The sequence below is a fragment of the Bipolaris victoriae genome, assembly GCF_000527765.1.
Source record: "Bipolaris victoriae FI3 unplaced genomic scaffold scaffold_9, whole genome shotgun sequence".
Lineage (NCBI taxonomy): Eukaryota > Fungi > Ascomycota > Dothideomycetes > Pleosporales > Pleosporaceae > Bipolaris > Bipolaris victoriae.
In genome coordinates this window covers 61,251-84,074 of record NW_014575383.1, presented here as the reverse complement: position 1 = coordinate 84,074, position 22,824 = coordinate 61,251, and the positions used below count along the sequence as shown (strand labels likewise).

Sequence of the window (22,824 nt, the reverse complement as noted above, 5' to 3'; positions counted from 1 at the left end):
TGGGCCTGGCCATGTATACGTACATACACCACGATCGTCGTCCATTCACCCATCCCATCCACCCATCTCCCACCCACTCGCGCACTGGCGCCCACTCGCCCTCGCCCTCGCCCTCGTCGTCGTGCCCTAGCCTGTCCGGCATCGCCTATCCTTTGCGCGATAGTGTCCCCACAAGTGTCGCCAGTGCACGCCCCCCGGCCTGTCTCTCCCGCCCTCTGAGCGTCATCCATGGGCCCCGAAATACCAGCGACCATCACTTCCCCATTCGGAAAGCCCAACGGAGCCAGTCTTCTGCCTCTCAACTAAACCCATATCCACCCTATCCACCCCTTCTCACCACCTGCCTGCTCCCCCTCAAACCACACGGACCCTCTCTGCTTCCCCGGCTCTACCACGCCACACAGCTGCTGCCCTGCCTCTGACCCTCCCAGCTGCGCAGCCCCCCCGCGAAATGCCACTATCCGCCCACGACCTCCGCCTCGACAAAGCGTAAAAAAGTGCTGACATGGTTGCACTGCTGCCATAATCTGCACCCATTGAGTAGCAGTCGCCATGCGAGACCCAAATGCGGCTTTGACAGCCCATGGGGACCCGCTCCACGCCTGCGACAAAGTCCCGCCAGAGTCACCCATGTGCGACTCGACCTCCAACGATACGCGCCCGCCCTCCCAACACGACGACCACACTTCCCACTCCAAACCACCATCGCCAGACCACCAGGGCCCCGAGACCCCAGGTCGTCGCCCCAGAGACCGCTCTCACGCCCTCGACGTCGACGAGAACGACTGCACCCCTCGCTCCGAAGTGCCCTCCGTACCAGACGCCCTCAACGCAGCCCTCCACTCCCACTCCCACTCCCTCGACCCTGAACCGTCCTACTTCTCCCCACAACCCCTCCGCATCTACTCGTCGCCCATCTCCCACTCCACACCCGCTTCGTCCAACCCCTCGCCCAGCACAAGCACTCATGCCTCGCACGCCTCCCTGGCCAGTGTCGACGAGACGGCCCCCTCGCCCGCACCCCAACACGCAGACCGCCCTGCCTTTCTGCGAGACATCTCGTCGGTATCCACCGCCAGCAACACCACAGTCCGCGCAAATTCGGTAGACCCCATCTATCCCTTCGCTCCCCCCTCGCGCCAACGGGATGGGCCAGTCTATCCCAACCAGTCCTACGCCGCCCTCCACCTCCAAAAGTACCCGCAGCCCTATGTCCCTCCCATCGTGCGCTCCCGCAGCTCCCACCCCGCACACGCTGCTGCCAACTCGCTGTCCAGCCTCGGCGCCTTTGGCCTCACATACGACCACGTCCGGGACATTATGGACTCTGCACCCCGTACGGTTGGCAACTCTCCCGTGAGCACGCCAGGCCTCTTCAACCCCACCAACCGCCGCATGTCCCAGGACACTGATGCAACAGACGATGGAACCTACTCAACCCCTTGGCTGCACCACACGCACAGACAAGCCCCCAAGGAGACTCACATCGCCGACGTCCAGGCTGATCCAGTCTCTGGCCGCAAGATTGTAAACCAATACGAGATCATAGATGAACTCGGCCGCGGCGTTCACGGCAAGGTCAAGCTGGGCAAGGACCTGGTGCACGGACGGTACGTCGCAATCAAGATCGTCGATCGCTATTCTAAGCGCAGACGCTTGGGCAAGAACAACAGCCACGAGGACAAGATCAAGCGCGAGATAGCCATTCTGAAAAAGGCCCGGCATCCCAACATTGTTAGCTTGCTTGAAGTCATCGACGACCCGGCTAAGAAGAAGGTCTACATTGTACTTGAGCACGTGGAGCTGGGCGAGGTCAAGTGGCGGACGGAAGGTGCCAAGGAAATATGCCTCGTGGAATGGCGTCGCTTCAAGCGAGAGTCTCAGGGTGTCTTTGACAATGACAGTGCCGCTCGGGAAGATGAAAACATTATCCGCGTAGCTCACCAAAAGATTGCCCGCCAGCAACGCCGTGCAGCCAAGGAGGCCCATCTTCGTCGCAAGGAAGGAGAATCTGACATGGCCTGGAGTCTCGAAATGGGAATGGAGTCTGAAGACGAATACTCGGAAAACGGTCGCGGCTCTCAATCATCCAGCCGCACCGAGGAGCGCCCACGCAGTCGAACTCAGCACCACGACCGACAGGACCCAGGGAGCTACCACGACGACCACATGGAAACTGCATTCCGATCACCTGAGCCAATGCGCAACTCGTGGGCCGATGGGCTCGAGGGAACCATGTACGGTCCCTACGACTCAGACTTCACCCGGGGACGCGTGCCGAGCCTCGCCGGTAGCTCCTCGTCTCGCTTGACCGACCCTGACGAGGAAATACCAGACCACTTCAACTACGTTCCCCTCATGACCACTCAAGCTGCCTGGGAAGCATTCAAAGACACTGTCCTGGGCATAGAGTATCTCCACTATCAAAATGTCATCCATCGTGACATCAAGCCAGCAAATCTTCTCGTCACTCGGGAGCATCGCATCAAAATATCAGACTTTGGTGTCTCGTACCTGGGACGACAAAAGACGGACGAAGCCAACGGCGACCAATCAGAGACTGAGCAACAAGAAGCTGATGAAGCAATCGAACTCGCAAAGACAGTTGGCACGCCCGCCTTCTATGCTCCCGAGCTTTGCCGCACAGAGACTGATGCAGAAACCCCTTCGATTGATGGCGGGATTGACATTTGGGCTCTTGGTGTTACACTGTATTGCCTCATCTATGGCCGTGTACCTTTTCACGATACCAACACCTTTACCTTGATGAAGGTCATCAGTGAGGACGAACCATATATACCGCGGTTCCGTTTGAAGCCTGTGGCGGAGCACTCCAACTCGCGGCCAAGCTCGCATGGACGCAACACTCAGCCCACGATGAGTAGCAAGAGAGCTCCGCACGACCTTGAGTACGAGGAGGTTGACGAAAACCTACGAGACCTCTTGCGACGCCTACTAATCAAGGAACCACGATACCGGATCACTATTCCAGAAATCAAGCGCCATCCTTGGGTGCTATCAGGCATTCCCAACCACATCTCCTGGGCCGAGGAAACTGACCCAAGCAGATCCTTCGAAGGCAGGAAGATTCAAATTTCCAAGGAGGATGTCGAAGAAGCCGTCGTCCCTATTGGCTTCGTGGACCGTCTCCGCTTTGCTGCTAAGAAGACATCCGACTTTGTCAAAGGCTTCACGACTCGCAGTTCCGGTTCAAGACGTCGTGCCCAGAGCTCGGCAGCAAATCAGGATACTCCAAGCATTAGCGCAAACTCCTCAAGCAGTACCATTAGTCAAGATGCTCGACCATACGAAGGCAGGCGCGGAAGCCTGGCACCCGGTGCTATCTTGGAGATTCTGACTCGCTCCCGTGAGTCTGAGCATCCTCTTTCCCATAGCGTTACCGCTAGCCCAGAGGCAAAGGAGCGGTCCAAGTATTTTGACAGCCCCAGCTCCCGGACCGCATCGCCTGCGCAAATCACCGAGAGCCAACGACCCCAACTGCAGGACCGTGCACTTTCGTCCATCAACACCATACGCCAATCGGACCTCCAAGGTCGTTCAGGATCACCGGGCATTCCGCCGGCTTTACCTGGCACCCCCATGGCCCTAGATACCCCTGGGGGCTCACAATTGGGAGGCCTATTCGGAGGCCTTCCACGTCGTGTGGTCAATAGTATGAGGAGTAGAGATCGGCTAAAGCCCCCAAAAGAACATAGCCGCACGAGGTCGATCGACAGACTGGTTGGATGTGATGATGATGCGCATGCTGTCCCAAGCCTTGCAATCAGCACAACTTGTGCTTCCGGCCAAGTCAACCAGCCCGAGGCCCTGAAAGAGACATCGTCACCCATTGCCCGGACCTCGTCTCCTGCCAATTCTGAGACACCGTCTTTTGGTCACATCGATGCCTCGTCGCGGCAATCGTCATTGTCATCATTGTCATCTCGTCTGCGCAGAAACTGGGCCACTGCAAACGACGTTGAAGTTGGACCCTCACTAGGCATATCGCCGAATTCTCGTGCGGTGCCCTATCCGCCTCAACCTAGCGACCGGAGACCCTCCAGCACCATCTCTGTTGCGCAAGAACAGTCCGAGGAGGTTTTTGATCGTGCAAAAGACGAGTATCGTCGGCGTCTTGGGGTAGAGCAATCTATGGCTCGTGAAAGGTCAAACTCGGCAGCACAACGGCCTCATTCTTCCCTTGGCCAGGTTGCCTGCCCTCCCAGCCCGGACGATGAAATTCTCTTCAACCAGCAAAGTAACCAAGAGTATTGGCATCGAAACGACCAGTCCTCCGAGAATAGTCCTCTTGGTGGATCAAGCCGTGGTCTTGCTCTTTCATCTTCCGAGGATCAATTTTCTGCAATGTCACAATCTGAATCGAATCCATCCATACCCTCGGTTGCCTCTGTCGGTTCACCAAGTCAGGGTGGATGCGGCTCGTTCGATGATGATTCATGGATGACTTCATCTACAGTTCGCTCTTTCCCTAGTAACGAATTCGAGCCTCCAGCGGATGACGCCTCCGGCTATGATGGGGATCATGCAGTCGAAAGCGATGAGGACGATGATAGTGAAGAAGACGGTTTAATGATGGGCTTCTCGAGGAAGAAGGCGCCCATGCACAAGTCGAACCGCAGCAACTCGGTTTCCAATGGTGAACTAGCGCGCTCTACTCTACACCTCGGAATGAACTCTCGTCGCCGCTCTACCCGCAGCGGAAGCAACGGGACTGTCAAGAAGATTCCCCCACCAGAGCCCACGCCAGCTCACGAACGCGCATCTGAATCGCAATAAAGCGCAAAACACTGTACACCGACATCTCTACTGTCATCTCCTGTCATAAATTACACGATACCCAAGATCTACCGTTGTACGACTACGCATACGTTTTGAGACACCCCGTTTCACCCCCCAAGTGTACATATACGAATATCACCGAGCAAGCAACATGGCATTACCATTGAAACCAAACCAAGTGAGGCGGGCGCAGGGCGTTTTGCACATCAACTTGGATCTGATAGCATGCATTGGAAGGAGCCTTTTTCTTTGAACCTTAAAAGGACGGCGTTCTTTTTTTTCCTTCTCTAACCCTTTGTTTGTTCTCTCATCCAATATATCTCATGTTTCTGCTCTAAAGTTTCATCTATTCTGTATCTATCTTTTTCGTTGGATGCTTTTCTTTAGTTGCGAAGTGGGAGTTTATCTTTTTCTTGGGTATTGTTAAAGCAGGGGGTGTTTTTAGGGGGTGTTGACGATGATGAGATGATGATGAAGATGAGAGTGTGTGTGCGCTTGTCCGCGTGAGTGTTGTGTGTGCGTACTTAGGTATCCATTTTTAAACCGGGAATCCTGTTGTTGTTTTTTGTCTTTTCATTCCCGATATATGCGCGCGAAACGAAGAAATTCCTTGGCTGTTCCTTGCCTTTGCTGTTTTTTTATCATCATTATCGAAAGCATTTGCATGGGTAGGTAGACATTATACACGTGTTTGTGGCGCGCGGGAACATGGGCAGTTTTTTTCCTTCTTCCCTCTTTCTTAGCCCTTTTTGTTACAACTTGGGGAAGCCAAGGGAGGAGGAGGCGGCGACGGCGGCAGTTGGCGGCGGATCTGCATTTATCGGATTTGATTCTAAACGCTTGCAGAAAAAAAACGATACGAAATGAAAAAATGGCATTGATGTCTTGCACACCAAAAAGCCTGTTTTCTGTTCCCAACCTGTTACTTACCCTTGTTCCTCCTCTTCCTCCCCTTTTCCCTTTGCGCCTTCCCTTCCTTCCCTCAGTATCCCAAGCCCCCACCCATACCTTCACATCTTCCGCACAACCCACCTATTCTGGCAACGAGATCCTCCATTATTGACCACACTCGCTACTCTAACTCCCACCTCTCTCCACATAATCAAAAACTCGTTGAATTCTTTCCCCCTTGTCAATTAAACACCCCGCCGATCCCCATTACCCAAAACAGCCCCACCCGCATAATAACCCTTGAACCATCTACTCCACTAACTTCCTTACTGCGTACTTTAACTTACTGTAATTTTCCACCCCCCACCCCCCAAGCAAGTCCAGCCGTGCGTGCGCAAGCCGCGTCGATCGCGGCTTCGATCCAGCGTCAACTTCCCGATATGCAATCCCTCCTCCTCCCCCCCCTTGTTTTTTGTTGTCCTTTTTAGCAATTTTTTTTGGCTTGCGCACTTGCGTGCTGAACGAAAGGCAAAGGCGCAAGGCTGGGCCGCGGATGAGTCGTGGGGGCTGAAAGTAAGGGTGGGTTTTGTTGGGGGGTTGAGGGAAGCGATGGGGCAGGGGTGAAGGGGTGTTGAGGGGAATTGGGTTGTGTGTGTGTGTGTGTGTGTGTGTGTGTGTGTGTGTGTGTGTGTGTGTGGATGGGATGTCAAGGTACGTTGGAATTGGATTGAATGATTTGTTTGTTATTTGGTATTGCTATCTGTTTATTTATTTTTTCATGTGAATATCTGAGGTGGGCTGGATACGGTAGTATATCCGGGGTTCTCGTTTTTTTTTGTGGGGTGAGGAGGAAGGATTCTTATTTTTCTTACGCGGAGGGTGTTTGCGGGGTAAAAGATTGAGAATGTGGATTCGAGATGTGGATTTGTCTTGCGCCACTTTCCTATTTGTTCTTTGACGAAGCAAGAAGGAAAGGGAGAGATTGATTGATTGTTTTTTTTGCTTGTTCGGTTACTAAGTTTGGCATATCTACGGCAATTGTATGTACACCATTTTTGCGAATAAAGTTCTCGCAAACTTGTTGAACAGGAAGGTTGTACTTGACTCAGTCGCGTAAGTATGCAAATTGTCCTCCCTCGTCTACTCAAAACAGTGGGTGTGGGGAGTTCGCATCGGGAATTACGTACACATACGTACGTACAAACACACACACACACACACACACATACGCATACGCGAGATTGAACAGGGCCAAAGCAGAACTCCTGCGATACGGAACCCAAGAAATTTGTCTGATTGAAATGAAGTTGCGCCTCGGTACAATGCATGCGTATCGACGCGTTGGGAAAATACCCACATCAAGCATGCAGCCGACTGACATACATATGTGCATACGTGGGTTATAGCAAGCAACCTCTGCAAAAGCCCGCCCCCCAGCAAACTAAACTAGGACAAACGCGACTTTGCTGCGCCGTCCAGTTGAGCGGGCATGCACGCACGACGTCATTCTTCTTTCTCTCGTTATTCTTTCCTTAGCAAACATGTGTGTTAGTGCTGATTCCCATATGCTGTCGCGATGCAGTTGATCGTGCCAAGCATCGCCAGTCTTTTCTCATTGGCATGTCGGACTTGTTATTGGTTCGTGGCTTGAAGCGGAGTGTTGTCCTTTGCTTTTCGTTCGCTACGGTAACCGAGGGGGCATATGTCGGGGATCGGTGATGATGAGCAGGGGTGGCCTTAGCGTCTGGGGCGAGAATGACGGCTTATTAGTAGTAGTATGGTGATTTGGGCGTTCTTCGGTGTTGAGAGAGAGGCCGACAAGGGAAGGAATCGGTGGCTTTTTTTTTTACTTTTCGCGAGAGTGAAAAGAGGGCAAGGACGGGTAGGGCTGGTGGCCTGGTTTGCCTAGCTGAAGAAGGCGTAATCTGAGTCATCTCGGATTAATTCGCAAGTATTGGGCTGGATCAAGCGTTGCAGTGTTCGATGTGCGAAGAAGACTTCTAGATCTACATGCTAGTGGACGGTTGAGCAGGCTTGATCCCTCATGCTCAATTGCCAACACTGTGGTCAAATGAACACACTATTGAGGACTCCACCTGCTATGCAGCTACTCTCCCGTATGCTAGCTTCTTGTAGCTGTGCCATTTTTCCCAACATACCTGCACAGCTATATGCATATGTAGGTATGTCCATCCTGTCCTTTTGAAAATGCCATTGCGTTATCAACCATGCATCTGCACTGCACAGACTTACCAATATTTGGGGTACCCCAGGCCCTTTTCCCAAAGCACTCAAACCTGCATATCTCAGCGCACATCACCTTGCATTTGAGAACATGCAGCGGCATCCTTCTCGTATTGGCATCTCACCCCACATATCGGGGCCTGATTTTCCTGTCACCTTTTTTTCACTCACCCTACTCGCACCTGTCACACTAGAATCTTAGCATGGTTCGATATCGCGTGGCAGGTAAGAAGAGTAAGCGACCGTATGCATGACATACGGTTGTGTCTTCCGATGCCATATACAGTTGATAGTTCTTACCGCCGTTGGACCTATAACCGTGCCCAAACGGCGCCCACGATAAAGAATTGTTAATTGCCCAGTGTCACAGCCCCGAATCTGACGCGAAAAAATCTCGTGTAAATAATTATTTCCGTAAGCGCTGCAAACGCCAGCAAACTTCTCAGGTCATGAGCTTTGACAATTTTCCTTTTTCTCCTCACTGGCATGACTTCTTACCTGTGCTCCAGGCATGAAGCATCATCCTAGGACAGGTCTGCAGCACTACACACATGCATACGTTGGTTCGCAGGCAGCCATCATACAGTGCGTGTTCACCACCAAGCCTCGCATGGCACCAGGTTGATTGGTGGGCCTCAAGCCCGGACGCACAAGCCTCTGATAACGCAACACCTATTGATCCAACCCGCTTGACTCTTGACGAATTGGCTAGACCCATTGTCCTACGCTCTTTGTTATGCACATCATAGTTGCGTCAATCACACCGATCAATAACCCAGTCGTCTCGGTTCCTTAGCACCCTTGAAAAAGGCTCCACAGATCGGAACATGGTCGGTGCGGCTGTAAGGCTGATTCTCGTGTGCATTGGACGGTGAGAGGGTTCGTGATGGAGCAGAACAGAGTGGGATTTGGGTGTAGGGACGTATGCGTGCGAGGGAAAATGGAAGAATGGGCGGAGCTGGCCGAGGGTAAGCGTCAACGGTGTGACTGTGCATGGGTTTGTGAAATGGCATGATTCTTGCTCGGGTAAGGTGAGCCAGGGTAACGAGGAGATAGAGGGTGGCTTATGAATTCGCAAGTCTGAACTTGTGGAGGCAAATGGAAGGTAAATGTGCGACCATAGCGTGGCCTAGGAAGCTAAGCTCACAGGTAACTGCGTAAGCCGTTACTTCTTCGTCCTAGTACTCTTACGTGTGCCTTCGACAGGTGTTTTGACAGGCCCTGCTTTCCGTTTTGTGCCTTTCTTCGCTGGACCCTTAGTCCCCTCCTCTTTGCTGTCTTTACCAGCATCTAGTTTTGTCTCTTGCGTCTTTTCGTCCTTGATGGGGTCCTTTTCATCATCGCCAGCTTGGCTCTCCTCATCTTCCTCTCCTGCCCCAACATCCTTTCCTTCTTTCCCAAGCACCCAAGCCACCTTTTCTATATCTACCGCTCTCACACTTGACTCAGGTTTTTGATCTGCACTCTTCCCTAGCCTTGTCCTCAGTTTCTCTACCCTGTCAAACATCATCTCATATTCCTTGAAATTATACTTGATCTTCCTCTGCCATCCCGCACTTTCCTTGGCTTTGACTTCAGAATCCCAGCAAGACCAGCGGAACAATTCATCTGAGAAGAATGGAATTTCCCCAGGCCGAAGAACGGAGAGGAGAAGAGACGATGTCGCTGGTCCGATTCCTTTTAGACTAGCTAATATCTTGAGTGCTTGCATGACATTTGACTGTGAGAATGCATCTTCCGAAATTGCAGCGTAGGCTTTCTTCGTAGTTTCTTCGACTGCTTGTGAAGTATTGCTTCTCACGAGACCCAGTAGTGCAGGTCGGAATGTGCCATGTTTTCTGTATACGAGTATTAGCAATGGCTTATGTGAAGTTGGGATAAAGAGACAAACAGTTTCCACTCTACAAGCTTCTCGACCTCTGGTTTCGTGAGATGTTTCTTGCTTCCGTTCCTGCTGGCCACTGCTGACGGAATGACATCGTAGCGTTGCGCGTCTAGGTCGCGCAGCTTCTCTGGAGCTGTCGCAGGGTAGCAAGCAAGCAGTCTGTGAAATGATGCGAGACTGATTTTGTTAACATGAAGCGAAGACATTGTTAGTAGAATTGTTAGTAGAATTGTTACGTTGAAGATGTGCAGGCAAAGAAACACAGAAATGGAAGGACGCGTTTCGAACACTGACGCGAGATCACGTGCCCGCTAAGTGTCCCGGGTTGTCAGTTGTTAGTGTATCGTTTTGAATGTTACAAATAGTTACACGAACACTAGCATCAAGAAAAGCAGAATTTGACTACAGATTAAAGACTTTTGATTCTAAGTAGTGGGAAATCTAGTGTAAACTACTTTCTCAATTCTGTGATCAAGTAAGCCCTGAATATTCCTGTTCTCAAAGGCGAGTTCTTCAACTTGCTCCTTCGATAGAACGTGTCAAAGACACGTACAATGCCCTCCTGCCCACCATCATTCGCGGTCAGTCGTCTCGAAACAGGCTCCATATCGTAACGCATTACTGAACAAAATTCGTTCAGGGGTATAGAAACAAATATCACACCTCACTAATGCAATCACAAAATATTGGCGATTGACATCCTACGTCGTCTTCCTCGGTCGTCCCCTGGGTCGTCCCCGTCCTCGAGTACCATATCCTGAACCTCTTGTAGGTTTCATTACAGGACGACCTGGCGGTCTGCCAACAGGCCTTTTGGGGGCGGGAGCAGTCGCAGGAACCTCATCTTCACTCTCCGTGTCCGATACGTTAATTGGCTGAGCCCTCTTGTTCACGGGAGTAAACTGTGATGGCGGGGCAGTAACATCGGTAGCCCCGTTGCCGCTGCGATTGGATGATCCAACAATCTTGATTTTCTTCCCGTTGAGGTTACTCAGAATTGAGTTGGTATGCTGAGGGGGACCGTTTCGGAGAGGCTCTGGGACACTGATTTCAGGTTGTGCTTCATCTTCAGAGGGCTCATCCTCGGCAGGTAGATTGCCAAGAAAACTGTCTATAATTTGATCATCATCGTCCGAGTGGGGAAACAGGGCCATCTTTGCGCGGAGATTCTCTTTAGCATCAAGTGCTGCAGCCTCCCGTGCTTCGGCTGCTCGGAATTCGGCCTCCATTGCTTCAGCCGCTTCTTCTGCAGCTTCTGCACGCGCCGTGGTCTCATCCACTCTGTGCTGGAGTTCTAAGGCAGTGGCAGCGGCCGTGGCCTTCTGTGCGAGCATAACTGCATCGCCGGCCTCGGTATCTTCTTCGTAGATACCATCTTCATCGGAAGCGTTACCAGAAATGTCGTCCGCACTTTCCTGATGTATGTTTGTGGTGGGTTTTTCACTGGGTCGGATGCTAGCCGTCTCTTGTGCGGCCATGTTCTGTCGCCGTTCCTTGTACATTCGGTTCCGTTCCCTGTCTTTTTCGCGGCCGGGTCTCACAGTGCCATCCCTAAAATCTGGAGGCAGCTCAGTTGGTAGATCCTCACCGCTTTCAGTTCTCCGTGCTAGCCATGTAGACCTACGGCTACGAGGTTGACTGACGTATTCCGTCTCGTCTTCATTAGCAAACTCCTCATCGGAATCCAGCGTGAACTCTTCGAACTGTCTGGGACCTCGAGGCCTACCAGGCTTTGCAGGGCCGCTGATCTCTGGGTTGCGCTTGTGTATCGAGTATGCCCCATCATCCTCTACGCGAACACGATATGTCTTTGCTTCTTTCCCCTTTTCTGCTACAGTACCAGGTTGTTGCATCACATCCGATTGTAATATCGACTGCATGCCATGTGACATATCGAATTCCTCAGGAGTACTTTCGCGTAAGACTCGTGCACGTTCTGGGACCGGTTTTTGGCGGATTTTGTCAAGAAGGCCCGTTGCCAAAGACAGTTTGACAACCTTCGATTTGCCTTTCATCCTAGCGGTGACTAAGATGAGCCTGTCTTCACGTTTGGCATCCTCGAGTAGCTTTTTCTGCACTTCTTTCTGATATTGTTTTCCAGGTACACTCTTTGGCTGCAGCGATTGCGATTCGTCCTTTTTCTGTTTCTTGGCTTTTGTCTTCTTCCGTCGACGATCCTCTACACCGTCGTGTCCATCGCGGGTGCGTTTTTGACCAAGGCGCGGGATCTCACCATCCATGCTAGGTTCGGGGTAGTGCAAGTCTCCGTTGGCATCGTGGATTTGAGATGTGCTGGCAAGGCCACTGTCGTTATCCTCAACGGGGGAGTAGGTGATTCCGTATCTTGTATTAGCACGTTCGTCTTCATCAATGAACCGCGCATCGAGTGAAGGATCTATCAACTTGTCCATCTCGGCTTGCTGCATTCGGCGTTGCATCGCGTTCTGGGCTATGCCATCCTCTTCTCGTAACCAGTTGAGATTGGAGACGCTGAAATCGACAAGGCATTCTACTGAGCGTACATCGGCCACCTTCTTGGTATCGTGACCGAGCAGAGTTCCCTTTGGTTCATAGGGGTGCTGCCTGGGATCGCGCCGGCAAGCGCCCGTGTTACAGACCCTCAAGCAATGTGGGCATTTCCAGTTGTGGGCCTCCATGACTCCTACTGGCATCATATCGTGTGCACGGAATAGCGTTCCGTAGCAATACGCCAGATCACAGCTGGAGCAAAATGCCATTTTCCACTTTGGATGTCGATGAAGGCAGAAATGGCACGATTTGTGTTTTGCCAGCCATTGTTTTGACTTTCTGTTCGTGACCTTTTTGACATTGCCGTATTCGTCCATAACAGGTTCCTCGTCATCGGAAACACTTTCTGGCTGTGGGTTGTTAATGTCGACAAATGGACGGATCCGCAATTGCTCCTGGCAGACCTGGGCGAGGGTCTTCTTGCCGAGATACCTTCGTTCTTCTTGCAGTGGGAGTGGCGTCTTTTCGTTCACATGGCCATCGATGTTGATGATTTGAGCCCGCCATTCTTCGTACTTGTGAATGAGGTCCTTCCATTTCCACTGCTCAACCCATGTGTAGCCCGATTGGCAACCACAGCTTCGGCCCATGCAGTAACAATCCATGCAAACATCATATGGCTCCTCAATCTCAGAACTGAACATGTTCTTGCAAGACTTGCAGCTCAAAAAGCGGTTGAAAATATTGCACCTGCAATACGAACATGTGACATTACTGTCGTATGCTAGGAACTCGGCGTGTTCCCGTGAGTCAGGCGCAAACATTTCTGAGAGGAGGATTTTCTTGTACATATCAAAGAGTCGTTTGAAATCCTTCTGAATTTGCTTTACCTTGCTGGAGCGGCGAATCGCTTCAGCTTGCTCGCCGCCTGCCTGGATCTGGGCGCCAGCAATTTTGATCAGGTTTGAATACTTGAGAAGGGTGTAGTATACGATGGCCTTGTTTTTGTATTGTTCATCACGGCAGACGATACGCGAGTTGGGTAGCGCCTCGCTCAGAGCCAGTTCTAGAGTCTCGACAGTTGTGCGATTCCAAGCAATTTTCATGGTACGAGTGCCACGGTTCCAGACTTGATGAGGCGCCAGTGGCGGGATCAGGATAAAATCTCCAGGACGCTGCTCTACAACATAAGTCCGAAATGGAGCCTTCTTCCACGCGATGAGCTGTGCAAAATGGTTCTCAACCTCAATATCGTGGCCCAGTATTGACAGCCAATATTCTGAGACAACATGGCGGTCTTTGCTTTCTGTCATGAACCAGATGGATGAACCGGGACGCTCTTGCTTGCCGTCTTCGCCAATGTTGGTGGAAGCATTCACCATGATATTCTGGCCGAGTGATGCACACATCTCCCGATGTGAAGGTGTATAAGTGCCTTCATGCCCAATATAACACATGAGATTCTCTGCGCGCATTTCAGGAGGCAGACTGCTCATGAGGTCTCCGGCTCTTCCAATGCCACGACCTTTGCGCACCCCAAACTCATCCGGTGCGCCAGGCCCGTTTGCATCGCCCGTGCTCTCGTTCAGGTAGAACAATCCAGTAGGAATATGCTCTTTGAGTTTGTCGTGCCATACCTGTGGGCAATCTATGTCCTTCAGGTACATCCGTTGTCTCTTTTTGTCTCTGTATCGGTCGGGCTCATCGAAGAACTGCTCAGTCAACTTGGGCATATGCTTGAGGTAATGCTTGATAGTGAGAGGAATGTTTTCCTGCGTCATGAGATTACGTGCGTTCTCCACTACATCTCTGTTAGCTATGCGCCTAAGGCTGTCGCAACGTAGTCTGCGTACCTTTGTCGCCATGGTTGTCACGCAGCCATGATGGCGTAAAGGTCCAGGGATCCATTACTTCATCGAATCCATCGATGACAAGGGGTTTACCACCTATGATTACATGCAACAAGACGAGTTTCTCAAATGCTTCTATACCGTTGGTCGCAATCATTTCATACGATATGCGGTCGACATATTGAAAATTGTCGGCATTTTCGACAAAGGTGCGCACGTCAAAGTCGGGTGGGATGGGTTCGAAAGAAGCCCGGGGGCGCGCAGCTGGCATTGTTGCAGCCGTTCGCTGGCATCCAGGAATCCAGTCGCAAAATCAGTGGGGTGGTAGTACGTGAGAACAGCAGTCGCTTTTGCGGCACAGTCAGAATTGCAAAACACGGGAATTTGCGCTGGATTAGTTGTTACAAGGAACTATGATCGCAAGGGTTTCAAGAGAAAGTCCCTTAAGAAAGGCACCTCATGTCGGCTTAAGGGCAAGGAAGTAAGCTTGGAAGATGTGGTCGCGAGACACCTGTCGCGACTTGACGAGCGATCACGTGTTCACGGGAATTAGCGCGAACTAGCCTTTCGCACTCACCCTCACCTACCAGCCCTTATCGAGCATTAGCGGAGTGGGCCAGTCAAAGTTCGACCTTCACCATTACTCCAAATATTGCGTGTTTTCACAATGGGCATGGCCTGCTGATAGCGCTAATGCGCACACGTGTTCCACAAACAGCACAATTCAATTTCCTGTGTGTACCGACCAGAGGACAGTATATGTTGCCTTGACCTATCCGCTATGACGTTTTTAAAACTGTGTGCTGCACAACCACCAGCATTGTATCGACAATACGCTGGTAGAGCATTCAAATCACGGTTCCGTTACACCAATGGGTTCGCATCGCAATTGGGACGAAACCAATCCTCGACACCCCTGCTGCGTACTGCACAACGACCACAACCTACTCAACTCACCAAGTCCATACATCCAAAGTCACTACAGCCTAGCTTCGGAGTCGCAACAGCAACAGTGCCACAAGATGCGCCATCAAAACCGCTTCCAAGCTATGTACCACCAACTACCGGTATCTTGTCGTATCTGCCACAGAAATTCGTCCCATATGGCGAATTGATGAGACTAGACAAGCCTGCTGGAACCTACTATCTCTTCTTTCCGTGCATGTTCAGCACACTCCTTGCTGCCACCATGGCCACGCCTGTTGCCGCGCCTTCCGCAGTCCTAGGAACGACAGTCCTCTTCTTCACTGGTGCACTCATCATGAGAGGAGCTGGATGTACCATCAACGATCTCTGGGACCGTAATCTCGATCCACATGTTGAACGAACGAGATTACGACCAATCGCTAGGCGAGCCATTACTCCTCTGCAAGCTCTTGTCTTCCTTGGTGGACAGCTTACGACCGGTCTTGCTGTGCTTCTTTCTTTTCCAGCTGAATGCTTCTGGTACGCTACGCCGTCACTTATACTCGTTACTCTCTATCCTTTGGCAAAGCGAGTCACGTATTATCCACAGTTCGTCCTGGGTCTTACGTTCTCCTGGGGTGCCATGCTGGGCTTTCCTGCGTTGGGTATCGATTTGCTTGCGAACCAAGCGGCTTTGATCGCAGCTACATGTTTATATGCTAGCAATGTTGCATGGACCGTTCTCTACGATATGATATATGCCCATATGGATATCAAAGATGATTTCAAGGCTGGCATTAAGAGCATCGCGCTCAAGCATGAGAAGGAAACGAAGCAAGTACTCTCGGGCCTCGCTGTTGTTCAGCTTGGTCTGTTATCCGCCATGGGAGTTGCAGCAGGACTCGGGCCAATCTTTTTCGTTGGCTCAGTTGGTGGTGCAGCCCTCACACTGGGCACTATGATTCGCCGAGTCAAGCTGAAAGAGGTTAAGAATTGCTGGTGGTGGTTTGTCAATGGCGCATGGTTCACAGGAGGTGCCATCAGTCTGGGTCTCGCAGGAGAATATGTCGCGCATCTGCTTGGTTGGTATGAGGATGTTGAGAAAAAGAAGGAGGCAGGCAAGATGCATATTAGTGTCTAATGCATACTCCGCATGATAGGTAGGTTTATTACACAGTTATCCGATGATAATTTTTGGCTATACGAAGCAAAAAATCTATAAGGATAGTCTTGGTTATGTTTTTCATCCATGAGAATAAGTCAAGCTCCTGTCTGGAACATACATCTCAACCACTGTCATCTGAAGTCAATCCTCCACTATACTCCATATTATTGGATGCATGCAGTCAGAAGTTTTCCAACTTTGTAGGCCTTGCTATATCCACCGACCTTGCTCTTTCCATCAGCCTTATTCTTTCCACCGACCTTGCTATATCTAACGATCTTGTTCTTTCTACCAACCTTGCTCCTTCTATGAGCCTTCTTCTTTCTACTGACATTGTTCTTTCCATCGAAATTGCTCTATTCAATGTGCTGCATGAATTTATATCAGTATCTGGACTGATCGAAGGGGTCGTTCCCCAGGACGATGGCCCAGCTGAGCAAGCGGATGCTGAAAGTGGTGATTGTTCTGGGATAATCGGCGTTATCGTTTCTTTATTGACAATGGTGCTATTAGAAGACCCAGTTTCTTCATCCATTTCGTATGTTGCTACCATGTTTAGTAAAGACGTAGATTGTATGACAATAGGGAGGCGTACTCTCTACCCGATCATTTCTTAGCCGGCGGCACAACACAAATATGAGGGAGTCTCTGTGATGCAGACTAAACAAGGCAACAACCACACTAAGGATACCAGCAACCCCAAAGATGATCTGCAGCGCTGCGCTTATTGTGTCGGCATGTTTGGTTGACATGGTTGCGCCTTTGAGGTGTATGCGGAGTTATGATTGGTCGATCGTACTTATCAACGAACGAGTAGAAAGTGGGCAAAAAAAAAGCGGATTGAAAAGCGGTAAACTGGTACAGAATAGCTTTTAAGAGATAATGTGAATCATTCCATAATTCTTAATAGTTATTTTGTCGTGGGTTTAAACAATTCTTATGTATGTTTCCAGCTCCTCGACAAAACTACGTTGGCTGCACACTGCCCCGTTCCAAGAACGCCATGTGGAGCCAAACTTGGCTAGTGTGGTGCCCCTGCTTCATATGCTTCGTTCGCATCATTTGTTTTCTATTCACCGTCTGATTCTACTGGTTCTTCTAGTTCTTATAATGGAGATTCTGGTGTTCGTCACATGACTAGGTGCCATCCGAAGACGGACATTTCACACATCTCAGCATGGCTGTAGCCAATGAGCAGAGGTTCCTTCGAGCCAACCAGGCCCTACTTCCTCCTCCCCTTCCTCCGCTTCTTCTTGCATGCAACACCTTTGGGGACCTATCGTAATATGCAGCTACAGCTACAATAATGTTTGCTAATTTGGCCTTGTTACTTTAAATTTGGTTCTTTGGTTAAGACTAAGGCTCTTGCTAAACCAGTACGGATACACACCGCATCTACACCTCTAGATCGCACACGCAACATCTACTGCTGACACTGTAAAGGCATGATGGCAGTCTGATCAGTTTGTTTGTTCCTGAATTATATTCTAACGGGTCATCTACTTCCTGTATCACGATGCATTTGGAATGACTTACATAAACTGAATTCCTGTTCATCTTTAAGGATTATTAGATTGCGCATTTTACTAGCGCCCTCCATACTACAGTACATCACGAGGTGTAAAGTATGTTCACAAGGCAGGTAATCATTGCAGCAGACCGTAAAGATCTGGAGAGGTACCCATATTCTTACTCTTGTGACATACCCGTATCTAGGCCAAAAGTCATGCCCAACAACCAAACAAATCCGTAGAATTGATTTCTGCTGAACAAGAACCATACCCAGCCTCGTACAGTATTACTACAAGTCTTTTCTCCTCCGTTTTCTCTCAAGCTCACTTCACCTTTGATAAAATCTTGTTTTTAATCAAGCAAGATCTGAAAGTTAAACGTATCTTATACAAGACGATTGCATGTAATAGAATCTTCATAGTCAACTCGCTTTCCGTCATTTAGAGCATACAATACGTCGTATCGCTTGACTACCTTGCGAGACATTGTGAAGATATCCGCATGGGACTCTGGTCGGAAATTTGATCCTATGACGTTGCTTTGAAGATGAATTGAATATGGCTTCCCTCACGATGCGTTCAAATTGTCAAGTGTCAAATATTCAGTAAAGTAAGGACATGCTCGTATTCTTGACCCACATCAAGGTCCCTGCCAAGCGCGGCGTTCTGCCACTCGGGCCCGCCCAGTGACAGCATAGCTTCCCCAAACTCCTACAGCCAGCTTCGCGCGACATCTCCGCGCCAACTCTCCACTTCGGCGCCTCATACTTGCATAGAGCGCTGCAAGTAGTATATATAGTCTTTGTAACACCCACCACTTGATCTGAGCGGCCAAAGACACAAACGCGCCCCAGCAATGGCTTCGCGACTGGTGCTGGTCCTAGGCGACCTCTTCATACCAGACCGCGCTTCGGTACGTCTCCCAAGCCACACGTGTATTGCTCGAACCTCACAGACTCACAGGCGACTTAGGATATACCGGCAAAGGTACACTTGTAGACATTTCCTTTGCACTGCCGATTGGATGCTCCAACGTAAACACAGAGAGGCGCATGGGCTCACACCACCCCGCAGTTCAAGAAGCTCCTCGCGCCCGGCAAGATCGGTCAAATCCTCTGCTTAGGCAACATAACCGACCGCGAGACGTACGAATTCCTGCGCGGGATTGCGCCCGATCTGCAGATTGTAAAAGGCGACTTTGACGTGGAAGCGCCGAATCTCGCCCTGTCAAAAGTAGTCACGCACGGCAGCCTGCGCATAGGCTTCACGCACGGCCACACCATCATACCACCGGGCGATGGCGACAGTCTGCTGATAGCGGCGCGCCAGATGGACGTCGACGTACTCTTGTGGGGCGGGACGCACAAGTTTGAGGCATATGAGATGGAGGGCAAGTTTTTTGTGAACCCTGGGAGCGCAACGGGCGCCATGTCGACGGGTTGGTGGCCCGAGGACGAAGATCCCACGCCGAGCTTTGTCCTCATGGACGTGAGTCTTTTTCCTTCTTACCTTTTTACCCCGCGAAACATCTACCTGTTACACACGTCCATACACATGATGTGGACGGGGTCAAGTGTGGAGCAAATGAGAAAGCACGAGGCTAACAAGTGGGTGTGTGCGCGCAACAGGTGCAAGGTGACGTGCTTGTCCTGTACGTCTACCAACTCCGCAAGGACGCCGAAGGCAACGAGAACGTTGCGGTGGAGAAGGTGTCATTCCGGAAAAACGGAGGTGGTGCAGCATAGACGGAAAATGAATGGTTGTACCAACGAGCGACGACGACGGAGTGGGGTGGGTTGGAAAGACTGAAAACGCAGATCATATAATGCGTTCGTTGTACAAAGCACTTCCCCCGACTAGTAGTAAGACCATGATTCATGTGTGTTCCCCCCAACGAATAGCGAAAGTTCCAGGGTCCCACTGCATCACAAGATGCTATTGTGTGCTCCCTTTTTTTTTCTACCCCTCTTTCTCTGTCTCTCTCTCATTTGCCCAAATGAAACCTCATCAAGACGATCTTTCTATCTAGTGTTCGACTCGTACACGAACGTGCAGGAAGTTTATATCTCTGCACTCATGTGGTGATCTGCATCAAGTTATGGATTTTTTTTATCCCCTAGAACTAAGTTATCCACGGACACCGACGGACACCGAAACATCATATCTTAGCATTAGTGTCACTTTTTAGTTTTATTCCTAATACTAAGTTTAACCCCCCCGCATGCATTTTGCACAGCACAAGGGCAGGCAAGATCGAAATGTCTCACCCGCGTGAGTTTGGGGAGAGAGAGGCTATACGCACTTCTTGCATATACTTGAAGCATAAACTAACATTTTTTATTCTTCGGTACAAACCAATTAGAAACTACGTAGATTAATGGATGTTTTGTGCACTGCACATGATGCTACCTATGCAAAAAAAATCCGCTTGTCAAAGAAAACCTTTGCAGCTTTGTTGGGAAAAGTGTTATGCCACATCTGTTTCTGTTTCTATCAAACATGTTTCCATTCCATTTTTTTTCCCTTTTCGTTGATCTCCACTCTCTCCCCGTTTAGGAGTACAGAACGTGCAGAAACCACATCATTAATACCGGTCATGCCGAACTTACTGGCTCTTGACGTATTTGTGTGTTGTGGATTCATCACCACTACGCTGTTGCTTCACAGGCACATTACAGGTGTTCCTACATGCACATATGTGTAGGTTGAAAACGCATCCCAAACCCCCCATAAAACCCGCCAACAAACTCCCATTCATCTTTTCTGCTGCCCAACCATCACCACCAACACCATGAGAATAATCAAGCCCTCCCCTCCCCCCCCCCAAAAAAAAGCCTAAAAAATCAAGTGGTTTCATACGTCCACCTGTTTTCTCCCCCACCCCCACTTTACATCTTGATTGGACGCTGAGCTACATGACGGGGGGGACCGAAGCGAGAAGACGACTTGTCCATTTCTAACTCGCTGGTTTTATTCGCAACTTCGCTTGAGGCCTTTATTGAGGCTTTTTTTTTTGACACTCTGGCTGGAAAGTAGAGGGCAGTTACATGTCAACACGAATGGGTTTCCCGAACTAGCTAAGTGCGAGAAACTTGGTTTACGACTACATAGAGTGGGGAATGGGGGGGGGGAGTGTTGGCAAGTGCTGCTTGTGTTGAGGAGAAGAAAGAGTGGGGGGTGAGGCAAGTGCAACGTTCAGAGATCGGTGTAAAGGGATGGATGGGAAAGAGAGTTTGAAGGGGGGTGGGGAATGCTGATTGTCATGCGGTTTTTTTTTGTGTGTAGTATGGCCCCCGGTTTTTTTCTCGGATTGAAGGTAGCGGGGAGGCTGAGCGGGAGGATACGGGAGGAGCAAGAGAAAAATGGCATGATTGAGTACATCAGCAATGGTTAGGTGGGGAGGGGATGATTTGCATGTAGTTCAGACGGGACGGGAAAAAAAGAAGGCGATGCTACATTGCCATTGTTCCATTATAGAGTGGCAATGGGGGTAAACACACATGCAACATGTACGGTTGGGTGGTGGGGGCTAGTAACCCTTTTTTTCTCTCTCTCTCTTTACTTTTTGGGTGGGATTGAAAGAACGGTTCGTTGGCTTCTAGCTCTTGTCGCCGTCCCGCTGGTTCAATACGTGCTTGACGGCGGTACCGACCTGCTCGAAGACGGCGGGCATGCAGGCAATCATGCCCCAATTGCGCTCACCTTTGATCTTGCGGCCGGCAGAAAAGTCAATCTGCTCGCCGCGGAAGTCACTAATGATACCGCCGGCCTCCTGGAAGAGCAAGTGGCCGCCGGCGTGGTCCCAGATGCAAGTGAAGCGGTCGAGCGTCTTTGGGATGCGCACCATGACGTCTGTTGCGCCGAGGGTGAGAGCCACGTATTTCATCTGCTGGGACCATAGCACGGTGCCTGGCCAGCTTGCACCGAGGGCAGTGGCAACGGCTTCGTGTTCCGTCTGCGAGAGCGACGTCTTGCCAATCGTGGCCTCGACAAAGTTTAGGTCAGAGGTCTGCTTGGGTGGTAGCGTAGTCAGGTCCACGTGTCGGGCGTGGGCTCCAGGACCGCTGACTTCCATGGTACGCAAAAACGTGCCTTGACCCTTGACGGCCGAAAGAACCACGCCATAGCCGTCGCTGTCGACGTCGTCTTCGCTGATGCGTATCGAGCCCAGCGTGCCTTGCAGGGGAAAGGCGAGGTTCGGACACGCAATCACGCCCACTTGCTGTACGCCATCAACAAGCAAACACAGACAAACGGCGTACTGCTGGCCCCGCATAAACGTTGCGGTGCCATCGACGGGATCCATGACCCAGACACGTCCAGATCCCGTGACTTGGCCGTTGCCGCCCCGGTCAATCAGATCGAACATGTCCTCCTTGGATGCGGGAAACGCTAGCACTGGGTCTTCCTTCAAGTCGTGCGCAGCAGCAGTAGCAGCAGTGCTTGCAGTTGCCTTCTCATCTTTGCCGTTTGCATCCAGACGCGCATCAGCCTCCTCTTTTGCCTGTTGCACAAGCTGCCATACCCGGTCAGCCAGGGCCTCGTTTTGGCGCAGTGCATCTGCGCTCTCCTCGCCCAGAAAGGCGTCGTCAGGATACACGGCATGAAGTGCGGAGATGAGGAGTGCTTGTGCGGCAAAGTCTGCAATCGTGACGGGACTGTCGTCTGCTTTGGTTTCGGCAGACACGTTGTTGGAGAGGTTCCGGAGCACCGATTTGGTGAGGACGGATGCACGGTGGACGGCGCGCAGGGCGAGTCGGAGCTCTGCGGTATAGGCCATTGCGGGGGTAAATTCGCGGGGGAAATAAAATGTCCACTATGTGATACGTATTGCAAAATTGCTACTATCAGCGGTGTTTAGACAATGGTTTCAATGGCTTTGTTCAGATGAGGTGATGGACGTGTTAGAAGCTACTTTGCAAGCGCATAGTAAGCGAGGCTGGCGTGACTTGAACATTCTGAGAAGGAAAAAAAGTCTTTTTTTTTTTGCTCAATGAAGCTCAGTCTCTACCAACAGATACAAAAGACATAAATCCTACATGCTACAATGAGCAGGATACATATCAGACATGGTGTATTATATATATCCTGACCATAACGCCA

General features: G+C 50.7%; 7 protein-coding genes across 7 annotated transcripts; 3 read left to right on the top strand and 4 right to left on the bottom strand.

Annotated features, from left to right (window-relative positions):
- Positions 1-552: 552 nt before the first annotated feature.
- On the top strand, positions 553-4,797 carry COCVIDRAFT_12465 (hypothetical protein; the record flags this gene model as incomplete). Its single annotated transcript, XM_014705240.1, has 1 exon — positions 553-4,797. One exon carries the CDS (start codon positions 553-555, stop codon positions 4,795-4,797), a length of 4,245 nt encoding a protein of 1,414 aa, XP_014560726.1.
- Positions 4,798-9,100: 4,303 nt separating this feature from the next.
- Positions 9,101-10,026, bottom strand: COCVIDRAFT_34113 (hypothetical protein; the record flags this gene model as incomplete). The annotated part of the gene is made up of 2 exons (XM_014705308.1): positions 9,101-9,773; positions 9,827-10,026. The coding sequence occupies 2 exons, from the start codon at positions 10,024-10,026 to the stop codon at positions 9,101-9,103; spliced, it is 873 nt and encodes a 290-aa protein (XP_014560794.1).
- A 495-nt stretch (positions 10,027-10,521) lies between these two features.
- Positions 10,522-14,410, bottom strand: COCVIDRAFT_34112 (hypothetical protein; the record flags this gene model as incomplete). The annotated part of the gene is made up of 2 exons (XM_014705307.1): positions 10,522-14,090; positions 14,143-14,410. The coding sequence occupies 2 exons, from the start codon at positions 14,408-14,410 to the stop codon at positions 10,522-10,524; spliced, it is 3,837 nt and encodes a 1,278-aa protein (XP_014560793.1).
- A 510-nt stretch (positions 14,411-14,920) lies between these two features.
- Positions 14,921-16,186, top strand: COCVIDRAFT_12463 (hypothetical protein; the record flags this gene model as incomplete). Its single annotated transcript, XM_014705239.1, has 1 exon — positions 14,921-16,186. One exon carries the CDS (start codon positions 14,921-14,923, stop codon positions 16,184-16,186), a length of 1,266 nt encoding a protein of 421 aa, XP_014560725.1.
- Positions 16,187-16,700: 514 nt separating this feature from the next.
- Positions 16,701-16,962, bottom strand: COCVIDRAFT_60249 (hypothetical protein; the record flags this gene model as incomplete). The annotated part of the gene is made up of 2 exons (XM_014705306.1): positions 16,701-16,756; positions 16,806-16,962. Coding segments are annotated over 2 exons (213 nt in total), but the record flags the coding sequence as incomplete, so codon positions are not given.
- A 1,615-nt stretch (positions 16,963-18,577) lies between these two features.
- COCVIDRAFT_34110 (hypothetical protein) lies at positions 18,578-19,466 on the top strand (the record flags this gene model as incomplete). The annotated part of the gene is made up of 4 exons (XM_014705305.1): positions 18,578-18,634; positions 18,694-18,708; positions 18,796-19,209; positions 19,350-19,466. 4 exons carry the CDS (start codon positions 18,578-18,580, stop codon positions 19,464-19,466), a joined length of 603 nt encoding a protein of 200 aa, XP_014560791.1.
- A 1,853-nt stretch (positions 19,467-21,319) lies between these two features.
- COCVIDRAFT_88411 (hypothetical protein) lies at positions 21,320-22,501 on the bottom strand (the record flags this gene model as incomplete). The annotated part of the gene is made up of 1 exon (XM_014705304.1): positions 21,320-22,501. One exon carries the CDS (start codon positions 22,499-22,501, stop codon positions 21,320-21,322), a length of 1,182 nt encoding a protein of 393 aa, XP_014560790.1.
- Between the last annotated feature and the right edge of the window lie 323 nt (positions 22,502-22,824).